Source organism: Marmota flaviventris, chromosome 10 (assembly GCF_047511675.1).
Source record: "Marmota flaviventris isolate mMarFla1 chromosome 10, mMarFla1.hap1, whole genome shotgun sequence".
NCBI classification, from domain to species: Eukaryota; Metazoa; Chordata; class Mammalia; order Rodentia; family Sciuridae; genus Marmota; species Marmota flaviventris.
This window is the reverse complement of record NC_092507.1, coordinates 94,872,542-94,887,160: the sequence shown is the minus strand read 5'-3', so window position 1 is coordinate 94,887,160 and position 14,619 is coordinate 94,872,542. Positions and strand designations below refer to the sequence as shown.

The 14,619-nt window shown below is 35.8% G+C and overlaps 1 protein-coding gene and 1 non-coding gene across 2 annotated transcripts in view; one reads left to right on the top strand and one right to left on the bottom strand.

The window, feature by feature from the left end:
- Positions 1–949: 949 nt before the first annotated feature.
- Positions 950–1,056, bottom strand: LOC114098927 (U6 spliceosomal RNA). The gene has a single exon (XR_003583814.1). It is a non-coding gene; the product is annotated as a U6 spliceosomal RNA (small nuclear RNA).
- A 2,684-nt stretch (positions 1,057–3,740) lies between these two features.
- LOC114098919 (mitochondrial adenyl nucleotide antiporter SLC25A24-like) overlaps positions 3,741–14,619 on the top strand; it is a 51,212-nt gene continuing 40,333 nt past the window's right edge. Inside the window, exons 1-2 of the mRNA XM_027943157.2 lie at positions 3,741–3,923; positions 13,681–13,807. Of these exons, the coding sequence (XP_027798958.2) occupies positions 3,741–3,923; positions 13,681–13,807 (310 nt within the window). The remainder of the gene's footprint in view (positions 3,924–13,680; positions 13,808–14,619) is intronic.

Below are 14,619 nucleotides of genomic sequence, written 5' to 3'. Positions count from 1 at the left end.
TGTACTCTCTTAGCTTTTATCTCTCAACCAGCTCATTCTTCCGAGGGGAACCCCATTCCCACTGCCAGTGTGGGATGTGGATGGGAAAAGTAGTTGCTTAACTTTTAAATTCAGCTTGATTTGTATTTAATAAAATATTCTTTCAAGTGTACAGTGTTACAAGTTTTGACAAAAGTACATGCCTTTGTAACCACTATCACATTCTGACTTCTAATGTGTACCAGTATCCCATTCATGTGTGTGCATGTGTGTAGTAGTAGTAGTAGTAGTAGTAGTAGAAATAGCAGCAGCAGTAATAGTAATAGTAATCCATTGCACCAAGATGCCACAATTTGTTTATATATTTATCTGTTAAAGAACACTTGGGTTTCTTCCAGGTTTTGGCTATTATAAATAAAGCTGCTGTGAACATTAGTGTACTTTTTTTAACACATATTTTCATTTCTTTGGTTATATACTGACAGCCTGTTTTGTGCTGCTACAACAGCATATCTGACACTGGGTAAAAAACAATTTTTTTTTCTCACAGTTACAGAAGCTATGGCCATCCAAGAACTGTTATATAGTGTCTGGTGAGGGCCTTTTTGGAAGTATCTTTATATGACAGAAGGTAGAAGGGCAAGTGATAGCTAAAAGCTGCATGAAGCCTCTTATACAAGGAATTTACTCTCATTAAGGAAAGGGAACTCATGGCCTAGTTTCCCTATTAAGGCATCACCTCTTAATACCATCACATTAGCCATACCTGAATTTTGGAGGGGATATACACTATAACATATACCAAGTATATGCTTCACTTAGGAGGAACTGCCAAATGTTTTATAAGTGACTACTTTAAATTCTCACCAGCAATATATTATGGTTTTAGTTGTTCTGCATTTTCAGAAAACTTTATATAGTTAGTCTGTTCGATTTTATCTATGTTAGTGGGTATGTTGTTGAAACTTTTTTTTTTATGGAACGCTTCACGAATTTGCTTATCATCCTTGCACAGGGGCCATGCTAGTCTTCTCTGTATCGTTCCAATTTTAGTATATGTGCTACTGAAGCGAGCACTGTTGTTGTAACTTATGGGTGGTTTTTAACTTAACATTTTCATATAGACTAAAGATTTTGACTTCCTAATACTTACTAGCCATTCTATATCTTCTTTGGTGGATTGTCTGTTTGGATCTTTTGGCCATTTGAAAAACTTGATTCCATCTTTTTATTTTATTGTATTTATTTATTATTGTAGTATTTTATTGCATGTATTAGTATTTTTGGATACAAGTGTTTTGTTAGATATACATATTGCATTTTTTTCTCTGGTCTCTGCCTAAGCTTTCCATTTTCTTAATAGTATATTTTCAAGGCACAAGTTCGAAAAGTTTTTTTCTTTATGGGCATCTTGTTCTAGCATCATTGTATCCTTTAATCATTTAATTGAATTAATATTGTTGAAAATCAATGAACCATATGTAATTGAAACCTCTTTTTTCTAAATTATTTCAGCTATTTGGCATTCTTTGTATTTTTATATAAATTTTAGAATCCGTGTATCAGTTTCTACAAAAAAATCTGCTGGGATTTAGATTTGTATTGCATTGAATCTCCAGATCAAATTGGAGAGAGCTGATATCTTTGTTAATGTCTTTCAAGGAAGGGTCTCCATTCCATCTAAGTTGTCAAATATATTGGCATAATGACATTTGTAATGTACATGTGTAGAATTTGTAGTGATATCTCCTTAATATTGGTAATTTATGCTTTTATGTTTTTTTCTTTTCTTTTGCAGTGTTGGGATCAAACTCAGTTCCTTGAGAATGCTAGGCAAGCGTTCTTGATTTGTCTAGTCATAGGTTGATCAATTTAATCAAAGGATTAGCTTTTGGTTTTAACAAGTTTTCTCAAGCTTCCCTTAGTTTCTCCAAGCTTGTCTTTTATTTCATTTATTTCACATCTTTACCATTGATTCTTTTTGTTTATTTGGGATTCGTGTGCTCTTTTTCTAGTTTCTTAAAATGCAACATTAGATCACGGATTTTAAACCGTCTTGTTTTCTAATTCAAATATCTAAGACTATAAAATAAATTCTAGGCATTACTTTAGCTGCATCCTGTCATATTATAGTATATTCTGACACACTTTCATAATTATTCAAAAATATTTTCTAATTTCCTATGAGATTTCTTCTTTGCTCTATCATTTTAAATTATTTAATTGCACCACATTTGGGTATTTCTGAGTAGATATTTGTAATTGATTTTGAATTTAATTCCATTGTGGTCAGAGACTATTCTCTGTATGAATTCAATCATTTAAAACTTACTGCCTTCTTTCATGTGCCAGTAAATGGTCTTAGTGATTTTACATGTGCAACTGGATATAATTGGTATTCTGCTGTTGCATGTAGTTGTTCTTTAAGTCAATTAGTTGATCTTGTTATTAAAGTCTCATGTATCCTTGTTACTTTCTGTTTATTCTGTCAGTTTCTGTGAGAAAGATATTGACATCTCTAATTGTAAATGTATCACTTCTCTTTTCAGTTTATCAGTTTTTGCTTCATGTATTTTGAAGCTTTGCCATTAAGTTGCATACCAATTTTGAAAATGTCTTCCTTGTCTTGAAATCTTCTTTGACTGATATTAAGATAGTCAACTCAGGCTTTCTCATGACTAGTCTTTGCATAGAATTTCTTTGTCTATTTCTTCACTTTTAACTTATGTTTACCCTTGCCCTAGGGTTTATATACATTTTAAAAATGTAGACTACTCAATATATAATGTAAATAACTTTTAACCATATACTTCCTTGTTCTCCTTCCCCTCATTTTTTTTTGTCAGTTTATTTCTACATGTTATAAGCTCCACAATATAGTATATTTGACAATTATTTATCTTTTAAAGAAAAAAAGGTCTTTTATAATTATAAACACCCAACAAAGTTTCCAAAGCTTTATTAATAGCATTCTGTTCTATTTTTAATTTCTAAACTTATTCAAATGAATTAATGTGTATTTTTAAAATTTGGTCACTTTGTTTTCTTTTCTTTCTTTTTGTGTGGTGCTGGGATGGAATTAGGTCCTCCTGCATGCTAGGCAAGTGCTAAGGCAGGTAACGGTGGTGTGGTTGAAAAGAGTAATCCTCAAGAAGGAAGAGTCCTGTGAAGATGAGGAAAATCACCAGCAGAGGACAGGAACAAGGGTTCCTTCCTCCAGTCTTCAGACCTGTCCGGGTCGGGCAGCGGGGTCCAGATGCTTAGGTGCTGGTCTTCCCTGACCCCTGGGAGCAGATCCGCGCTTCACACCCCTCAGATCGGTTTCGCAGCCGCAGTCACTTGGCTGAAGCACTGAGTTTGCACCAGGAGATTGTAGATCTCCAAAGGCCTCTTTCAAGGTCCCCCAAACTTCGCTGGGCTGGGCGTCCACTACCCTGCCGACCATGCTGGGTCCCGGGTGCTGCAGCCCTGGGAGCTTCTACTTCCAACTTCCGGGGCGGGAAGACTCTCCCGCGGCGCCTGGGCGGGGCGTCCCACCCGCGGCGCTCCCCAGGTTCCGTAGGGGGTCTTCTCAGCAGCGTCGGAGAGGCCGCCAGCGCGGGCTCCCAGGCCCGAGGCAGCTCCGAACCGCCACGGCTCCGCCAGGCGGTTGCAGCCGGCACGGCCCCGGCGCGGATTCGCCGCCCCGGGCAGCCTGGCGTCGTGGAGGCGGCGACAGGTGGCGCAGTCGCGTGGGGGTCCTGGCCGCCAACGGACCCGCAATGCTTCGCTGGCTGCGGAGCTTCGTGCTGCCCGCGGCGGCCTGTCAGAGTGAGGATGATTACTTCCGCTACCAGATCCTCTTCGAAGACTTGGACCGCAGCGGGGACGGCGTGGTGGATATCAAGGAGCTCAAGGAGGGGCTGGAATACTGGAGCTCCTCCTTTGGCAAGGACTCGGAGAAGGTGAGCGACCGAGAGCTCTGGGAGTCTGGAGAGGCTTTGGGCATTGGGTGGTGCCCGACTTGCCGTCCTTTCCAGAGCCTCTTTCAAAGGCCCAAGAAGTAAGGTTGGGCCTCTCTGCGAGCATCGCGCAGAATAACGCAGCTCTGTATAGAAGGTTCTCACCCTTCTCAAAAGAATCACTTAGCCTTAACACAGTGATGAGAGGACAAAAATCTGTGTGTGTGTGTGTGTGTGTGTGTGTGTCGGGGGGAGATTGCGAGTGAGTTTCTGGCGACTCACTGAACTTTTACTGAACCTGCACAGAACATCTCGAGGGGGTGTCAGTCATCGTGAGTGCATAAGTGAAAAATAAGGTCTGTCTTTTCTCAAGAGGTTCTTAGCTTGAAGGTCTTCTCCAAACAATAGGCACAATGGGTGTCCCAGAGCTGCTCTTTCCTGGCATCCACACCAAAGGTGAAGGGGAGTCAGACCTTAATCAAAGCGTTTACATTTCAGCCTATTGTTTTATTATGTTGCCTAAAATACAGATGTCTTTCTTCTCTAGGCTGGTCTTGACTTGATACTTCAACAACTATTTAGGCCGAAGTTTCAGAATATCAAATTTGTTTTCCTTCCATCAATGCTAAACAACCTTCAGATGTTACTCCTATCCATTTTAGCTCTCTCTCAGTGAGGATTTTTGTTTTGTTTTGTTAAGAAGGTCCAAACCATCTACACCCTTATTTATTTAGTTTTGGGGCCAGACGTAGGAAGATCTGCCTTAAATTATGTATTCTAATTTGTTATACACGATAGCAGAATGCAATTCATTTCATGTTACACATATATAGCACAATTTTTCAAGTCACTGATTGTACACCAAGTATTTTCACACCATTCGTGTCTTCATATATGTACTGCCTTCAAATGAAGGAGATTTGCCTTATTTCAAAGGTGAAGAGGGTCAGAACATCACAATCCCTCACCTTTGAGACAATCACGTTGTACATTTATGGGGTCCTTTCTTGTTTCTTAGAAGAAAACTTAAAATCACAAGCAAGTAGCAGGTTCTTAAAAAGAATTTTTGTCAACATTACAAATTTTTTAAATTTTGACATTTATCTTTTGGGAATAAATCTGTAGAGCCTTGAATTTGTTTAATATTAATTTTGTGCTAATTATATTTTTTTCGATTTTGTAGTGTAAAATACACATTAACACTAAATGTACCACCTTAACCATTTTTAAGTATACAGTGCAATGGTATTAAAGAATTCATATTGTTGTTCAATAATCTCCACCATCCATTTCTAGAACTCTTTTCATCTTACAAAACTGGAACTCTATATCCGTTAAACAATAACTCCTCAATTGTCCCCTAAATCTGACCACCAGCATTATACTCTTTGCCTCTATAATTTTGACTACTCCTAAATATCTCATATCAATGTAATCATACATATTTGTCTTTTTTGTGACTCGCTAATTCCACTTACCATAATGTCTTCAAGATATGTTGTAGCATATCTCAGAATTTCCTTCATTTTTAAGGATTAATAATGTTCTATTGTATGTATATACCGCATTTTAACTATTTGTTGATGGACACTTGTGTTATTTTGTGTTGTGGTTACTGTGGCTAATACTGCTTTGAACTTAGGTGTTTAAATATCTCTTTTAGATCTTGTTTTTAATTCTTTCACTTATATGCCCAGAAATGGAATTGCTGATCAATAGTAATACTGCATTTAACTTTTCGAGGAACTGCCAGACAAATTTTCCATAGTAGCTATATCATGTTACATTTCCACCAGTGGTGCAAAAGTGTTCAAATTTCATATGCTTGCTGACATTATTTTTTTAAGTAGTAGCCATCCAAATTGGTATGAGGTGGTATTTAATTGTATTTCAGGTGTGCATTTCCTTAATGGTTAATGATGTTGAGTTTCTTTTCATGTACTTACTAGTCATTTGTTTATCTTCTTTGGAGAAGTGTCTGTTCTTTGGAGAAAGGTCTATTCAAGTCCTTTGCTTATTTTTAAATTAGGTTATTTAGTGTTTTGTTAGGGGGTTTTTTTGGCATTTTACACACACACACACACATATATTTAAATATATATTATTATGGCTAATACTATTATTGTGGCTAATACTGCTGTGAAGATAGGTGCATAAATATCTCTTTGAGATACTGCCTTTAACTCTTTCTAGTGTTTGTGCAGAAAGAGAATTGCTGGATTAATGGTAATTTCTGCCATTTTGGAACCAAATCTAAGAAATCATTGTCCAATGTCATATAGTTTTATTGTGTGTTTTCTTTTGTAGTTTAATAGCTTTAGTTCTGATGTTTAAGTTTTTAATTTATTTTGAGTTAGTTTTGTACATGGTTTGAATAAGATAGGTCCCAATTTCATGTAAGAGTTTGAAAACAACTAGTATTAGTTCTTCTTTAAACATTTGGTAGCAGCTGGATATGAGGACACATGCCTATGATCTCAGTGACTTAGGAGAAAATACAGCAGGGAGATCACAAGTTCAGCCTAAGCAATTTAGTGAGACCCTTTATCAAAAAATAAGAAGGACTAGCAATGTAATGGTAGAATACCACTGGATCTAATCCTCCATACCAATAAAAAGTATTTTAAACCTGAAGCCATCAGGGTCCCCTTTTTAATACAAATTAAATATCTTTACTCATTATTGGTCTATTCAGATTTTCAATTTCTTTATGATTCAGTCTTGGTAGATTGTGTAGGAATTTATCTATTTCTTTTAGGATACCCAATTTGTTGGCATATAATGTTTATAGGATCTCATTTGTATAGTATCATCATTTGTAATTTTTTGGTACAGTTGTAATATTTTCTCTGACATTTCTGATTTCATTTATTCATGACATTTCTTCTCTCTTAGTCTAGTTAAAGGAACATTAGTTTGTTTAACTTTACTTGTTCTGTGAATTTTCTGAAATTCCTTCTGTTATTGTGAATATAAAAAGTACTTGATATTATTTCGGTCTTCTTAAATTTGCTAAGGCTTATTTGTGCCTAAACATGTGAATCTATCCTGGAGAATGTTCCATTTGTATTTGAGAAGAATGAATATTTTGTTGTTGTTGAATGAAATGTTCTGTATATATCTGTTAGGTCCATTTGGTTGAAAGTATTGTTCACGCTCAATTGTTTATTTATTTATTACCTGTCTGGGTAATCTGTCCAATATAGAAAGTGAGGTATATACCCTATCATTGAATTGTACTTTCTCTCTCCCTTCAGATCCTTTGATATTTGTTTTATATATTTAGGTGCTTCAGTGTTGTATGAATGTTTTAATTGTTATATCCTCTTGATTGGTTGGCCCCTTTGTTGTTACTTAATATCCTTGTCTCTTTTTATAATTTTTGACTTAAAGTTTATGTCATCTGATAGATATATTTGCCTTTTTGTTTTGTTTTTATTTGCATTGAGCATATTTTCCCATTCTTTCACTTTTAGTCTATGGGTATCCTTAAAAGTGTGGTGTCTTAAGTAGACAACAAATAGTTGAGTCTTTCAAAAAAAAAAACCAGTCATAAAACTAGATCCCTATTTTTGATCCTGCACAAAAGTCAAATAAAGTGGACCAAAGACTTAGGAATTAGATCAGAAACTCTGCACCTTCTAGAAGAAAACATAAAGTCAACACTTCAACATATTGATATGGGCACTGACTTCTTTAACAAGACTCCTAAGCTTAAGAAATAAAACCAAGAATCTATTAGTGGAATAACATCAAATTGAAAAGCTTCTACATGGCAAAAGAAGTTAGTAAGAGCACAAAGAGACAGCGTAGAGCATGGGAGAAAATCTTTGTCAACTGTTCCGTTTAGAGGGGTTTAATATCCAGAATATAAAGATCTCAAAAAAGTTTACCAAACAAACAAAAAACCCAGTCAATGAGTGGACAAAAGAACAAAAGGGACACTTCTCAAAAGGAGAAACACAAATGGCCAACAAGTATATGAAAAAATGTTCCACTTCCCCAACTATATTAAAATGTCATCTTACTCCAGTCAGAATGGCAGTGACCAAGAATACAATAATAAATGCTGATGAAGATGTGGCAGAAAAGGTACATAAAAGTTGAGTTCATTTTGATACATTGTTGTGGGACTACAAATTATTGCAGTCACTCTGGGAAGCAGAATGGAGATGCCTCAAAACACTAGAAATGTTTTATATTAACATATGAATCTTCATAATTTCCTAAAATCTATTTTTTTCTATTTCACATATTACAATACAATTTAATAACATTTCTTCATGATTTCAATCCTTTTGATTGAAAAGACATTTTTGATCTTAATTTTTTTGATTATTAATATTTTTAAAATTTATTTTTTAAAATTTTTTATTTATTATATATGACAACAGAATGCATTACAATTCAATTACACATATAGAGCACGAGTTTTCATATCTCTGGTTGTACACAAAGTAGAGTCACATCCTTTGTGTCTTCATACATGTACTTAGGGTAATGAAAACCATCGCGTTCCACCATCTTTCCTACCTCTATGCCCCCTTCCTTCCCCGCTTCTTCCCCTTTGCCCTATCTAGAATTCATTTAATCATCCCATCCCCCCAGATGCTCTGTGTCTTTATTAGAGAATTTAATCCACTTAAATTATTAATAGGCAAGACATGCTAATGTCATTTTGTTTGTTGTTTCCTGGTTGTTTAAAACTTTGTTTCTCTCTCACTGTCTTCCTTTGCAGTTTGATCATTTCTGTACTGGTATGCTTTGAATCCTTTCTATTTTTGTTTTGTTCTTTTACCAAACATAAATTTTTTTTGTGGTTAACATGGGGCTGACAGAACATCTTACAATAGTTTAGGTCAAGCTGATAATAGTTTAACATTGATTGCATACAACAACTCTGCAGTTTTCCTCCACTCTTCACAATTCTGTTTTTGATGTAAGAATTTACATCATTTCATAATGTGTACCCTTTGATAATTTATTTTAGCTATGGTTGTTATTAATAGTTTTATCTTTTTGCCCTTTTACTAGAGTCAATATTGCTTCATATGCCATCATTACAGTCCTAGAATATTCTGAATATGGTTCTTTTTCATTTATACCATTGAGTTATTTTTCTTGTTTTGTGTTATCAATTAGCAGTCTCTTGTTTCAACTTAAATAATTTCCTTTAGAAATTCCTATAAGGCAGGTCTAGTGGTGATGAACTTCCTTAGCTTTTATTTCTATTTCTATTTCTTCTTTTTGGTACTAGGGATTGAACCAGGGGCAATTTACTATTGAGCTACATCCCAAGCCCTCTTTTTCAATTTTGTAAAAATTTTGAGACAGTCCCATTAAGTTGCTTAGGGCCTTGCTAAGTTGCTGAGGCTGGCTTTGAATTTGCAATCCTTATCTCAGTCTCCCGAGCTGCTGGGATTCCAGACCTATGCCAGTGTACCTATCTCTTCCTCATTTCTTAAAGACAGCTTTGTTGGGGAAAATATTCTTGGTTGGCAATTTTTTCTTTGGGTGCTTTGAATATCTCATATCATTCTCTGCTGGCCTACAGGGTTTCTGCTGAGAAATATTTTGATAGCTGTTTTGACATTCCTTTGTATATAATATATTTCTTATCTCTTACTATTCTCAGAATTTTTTCTATCTTTCTTTATATTTTTTATTATCTGTTCATAGATCTTTATTTTATTTACTTATTTATATGTGGTGCTGAGAATTGAACCCAGTGCCTAGCACATGCTAGACAAGTGCTCTACCACTGAGCCACAACCCCAGCCCTTTTTCTTTATTTTTAATTTTTGATAGTTTGATTATTATGTTTCTTTGACTTGAATTTAATTGGAGATCTCTGAGCTTCCTGCACCTGGATGTTGGAATCTACCCACAGATTTGAGAAGTTTTCAGCCATTATCTTTAAATATACTTTCTCCTTCTTCTCCCCTTCACTTTCTGCAGCTCCTATTATGTGAAGATTTGTGGTCTCTCATTAGGTTCCTATAATTGCTATATGCTTTCTTTGTTGTTTTGCATTTTTGCTCCTTTGATAGGATAAAGTGAAATATTCTGTTTTACAGGTCATTGATTCTTTCTTCTGCTTCAATTGGCTGTAGAAGTTTTTTGTTGAAATTTTCAGTTGTATCATTGTATTATTCATTTTGAAGAGTTTTCTTTGGTTCTTTTTTCTTGTTTCTAATTTTTTGTCAAACCGCTTGCTTTGCATATTGTTTTTCTTTTTAATATTTTTTAGTTGTAGATGAACACGTAGTATCTTTATTTATTTTTATGTGGTACCAAGGATGGAATCCAGCCCCTCACATATGAGAGGCAAGCGCTCTACAGAGCACTGAGCCCCAGCCCATGTATATTGTTTTTCTTATTTTGTTGCATTTTATATTCATATATTCTAGTGCTTTACTGAACTTCTTTAAGAGGATTATTCCATTTTTTTGTCAGTCATTCCTATGATTTGGATGTGGTTTGAATGTCCTCTAAGGGTCCACATGTTAAAACCTTGGTCCATAAGATGGAGGTGTTAGGAGGTACTTTAAGAAGATGGACCTTGTGGAGATCCTTATGTCGTTGTGGAAATTCCCTCAAAAAGGATTGTGGGACCCCTGTCCTCTCTTTCTTTGCGCTCTGGTTTGGGATATGACTGTTTGCTTCTACATATATTTCTGCCATAATGTGACATCATCTGCCACCCTCACCAGAGGCCAAACCAATGTAGGTGCCCAATCATTGATTTTTGAATCTCCAAAACTATGAGCTAAATAAACCTGTCTCTTCATACATTATCTGCCTTAGGTATTTTGTTACAGTAATGCAAAGGTGACTAATAGCCCTTCATAGATCTATACTTTCATAGAGTCTATTATCAGAGCCTTGCTGGTTTCTTTTGAGATATCATGGTTCCCTAATTCTTTGTAATTCTTATCTCCTTGCATTGCCGTTTGTGAATTTGAGGAGATAACCCCCTCTTCTAGCCTTTATAGATGTTCTTTGTCAGGGACTAGATGGTCACTATTTAGTTTAGCCTGTGATTTTGAAAGGACCAGGTGGTGATTACCCTAGGCAGGCAGAGCTTGTTTCAGGTTCTCTAATTGGTAGTGCTATCTTTGCTCTGCTGTTGGGCCATGCTCCTGGCAGAGTACTTCAATGACAGTCACAGCATGTATTCCTTGGCTGGAAAATTCCCTATTTGGGATCTGTAGTTGGCAGGCTGCATGCTGAGCTCCAAATTTAGGAGGAGTCACTGCTTGGGACAGGTGAGGCTATGTTCCTTAGAAAATATACCATTGAGTATTGACTTCTTGTAGGGTGGAGCCATGGGGTAGGCTTTTGGCTGAGTTAGTGGCTGTTTGATCTCTTAGGTCATGCAAGTATAGCCCTTTATGCTCTCCAAAATGCTTGAGGTGGTATTCTCCCTGCCTTGGCAAGGTTTTAGGGAAGGCCATCCTCCCGTGCCCTTTATACTGGGGATTGAACCCACGGGTGCTTTACCACTGAACTACATCCCCAGCCCTTTTTATTTTGAGATACGGTCTTGCTAAGTTACTGAGGGTTTCACAGAGTTGCTGAGGTTGGCCTTGAACTTGCAATCCTCCTGCCTCAGCCTCCTGAGTTTCTGGGGTTATAGACATGATGAACCACTGCACCTGGCAGGGGAGGCTTTTGGGCTGAATGGAACCACTGCTTGACTTCCTGTGTCCGTCAGGTCTAACCCCTATGCGTTTTTGAAATGGGTAGGGGCAAGCATCTCCCTTCATGTATGGGATTGTTGGAGTGGGCTCTGAGGCTGGGCATGGTGCACAGCTATCTTGAACTAGGTTGAATTTCTTACCATGTTTCTGAAGACACCCAGCTCAGCTTTGCAGATAAGCTATTTTCTTTGATCAAAGTTGACTGTTGTCTTTGATCAAATGCCATAGCTGGCAGTAACATGGAGATACCATGAAGAATCACACACTAATTACTATAGTACCAGCCTCTTTTTTTCCCTCCTACTGGGCCCTCAGTAGTCTAGCCATGCTGCTACCTGCAGTGTTCCTTGTGAGGTGAGAGTTGAGTGGGCTTCCTGGTAAGTGTCTTAGAATACCAGGGAAGCTGGATGACTGCTTCTGGTTCCCTTTTCTTTCTGCAGAAATGGAATTCTACCTGGCATTGTGCCAACTTGGGGGAGGGGAAGAGACAGCATACCTGAAGTGAGACTGTTCTTTTTACTTTCTAATTCAGTTTTCATTTAGCCATGCAGGTGTTCCAAGCTTGCTTTCAAGTAGCAGGGATTTCAAAAAAGATGTTCTTATCTATGACTAGTTGCTAGTTGAAGTTTCTGGTGGCAGAGAGGGGAACCTGAGGCTTTTTATTTCATCACCTTGATGACATCACTCACAAGAATTAATTTTAACACAAAACATTGTCTCTGGAATAAGTAGAAAGCTAGTAGATTAAAAGTAAGCATAAAATAAATAAACTGAAAATAAATTAGTATTCTTAAATTGTGATGAAATACCATATTGTCTAATGAAGTAGAGGCATCCCCTCTGATTTTTTTCTGTGAAATGTTGTCAAGTTTTGAGGCATATTATAACAAATTTGAGATAATTTCCATGATATGATTACAAGTATTGAAAGATAATTGAGAGAGGAATAATTTTATTACCCTGTGATTTAGTGCAATTTAACACAATTTTCATGTATATACTATATGTATCCTACTTACTGGGAATTACTAACCTGGAGAATTAATTTGAAATCCTTTTTGTGGCATATAAGCCTTCTCATGGTCTCTCCCCAGCTTTTCTGATCTATTTTTCTTCTATGTATTTTGTCCTTAGCAAATTGGAACTATACAGAGTTTGTTATGAATATTAAATGAGTTTATACATATAAGGTGCTTAGAAGTAAATGCTCAACAAATATTAGCTATTATCACTACTGTTATTATTATTCCATGTTTTTTTCTAATTAGCATCTGTTCTGCCTCCATGCAAGTACTGTCACAGATTCTTGGATCCATTGTTCTAATGCCTGTTTTTCTTTGCAAGTATTGGCTCAAGCAGTCTTCCTCTGTGAAGACTCTCCAGAGCCTCTCCAAACCTTTCTGTACCTTGAATATATTCCCATTATGTCACCTAACATATTGTCTTTGGTAATGGGTTGTATCTTTTAGTCTTAACTTTGCCTCTGACTTGTTTTCTTATCCTAGCACAAGTCCAGTTCTCAGCTCATGGTATTTATTTTTCAATTCAGTAAAAGTTAATTATGAATTACATAATTTTTTGAAATTAAGGGCCTATGGATACCATATTTTATAATAGACACCATCAGTATCTAGTTCCCATTCTTATTTTACAAGGCTAGGTCTCAAACCAATAAGCTAGGGGATATACTAGAATTTCACATATTTTATCACATGTAGTTCAAATTTTATTCCTGATGGCAAAGGCTATGTGTTATGTTTATTCCTGTGAGGTACTTGACATTCATTATTTAACTCAGGCAAATACTTATTTACTAAAGTTCATAATTATTTGAGATGACACAATAGCTATTGACTCTACTATTGCACAAATTAAAAAATACCACTTGATACACAGATTTAAAAATTTCTTAATGTACTTTGTAGTTGTGACAGAAAACATAGATAATGGATGCTTATGGCAATCGTAATTACTCTAAGTGAAATGTACAAATGCTCACATGGTATAGTGACTTGACTTATAATATACTTCCACAACGATTTTCTTTACTTTTGTAGGATATTCTTAAGGCAGGAGATGCCAATCAGGATTCAGGATTGGACTTTGAAGAATTTGTGCGGTACCTTGAAGACCATGAGAAAAAAATGAAGCTGGCATTTAAGAGTCTGGACAAAAATAATGATGGTGTGTGTGTGCTTCCTTCACAGTTAGCTTAATGTGAATAAGTGTCAGTACTAGAGGGCACCTTCGCTAGCCTTTAATTTATCCCTGCTATCAAAGATTCCATTATTTCTACTAGTTGTCTAGAAGTAATTTTTAGCATCCTAGGAATAACACAAAACTATATTTATTAGCCTTATATTTCTATGTGGTTTCTGTCTTTTTAATAAAATAATTTTTGTGGAAGTTTGTATCTTCTGAATTTAAAGCTTCTTTGCTTAGTGAGGAGGCCTTCCTCTTTTTTGTAATATATGAGCTGAAATTATTATGGTAATTTAGAAAATGATATTTTTCTCTGATTGTTAAAATATATCTCTTGCTGGAGAGTTGGATAAAACAGAGAAGCTCCTGAAAGAAAGTATAAATTTCTTATAACCCTGCAATTTAGAGATGAATTTTCACGTTTTTATGTTTTTCATTTTCTTCAAGATTTTCTGTTTTTTTCTTGATTTCTCTCTCTGCTTACCTCTCTTTAAATAAAATTGCAGTCATACTATGTATATAGTTTTGTGTTCTATCTTGTATGTTTAATGTAATATTGTAAGCATTTTCACTTCATTTAATATTTTTTACAATTTTAATTACTATGAAATATTCCATTTATAAATATTAGTTATTCAATAATCCCCATATTATTTAGGACATTTTGAATCTTTTATAAATAATAGTGCCATCTATATCCATGCTGATTTGAAGAGGAAAGACCTACTCTGTTATATTTTGTACAGATTCTTAGAGAGACTGAATATAAAAATAAAATACTACTTCTGCATCCA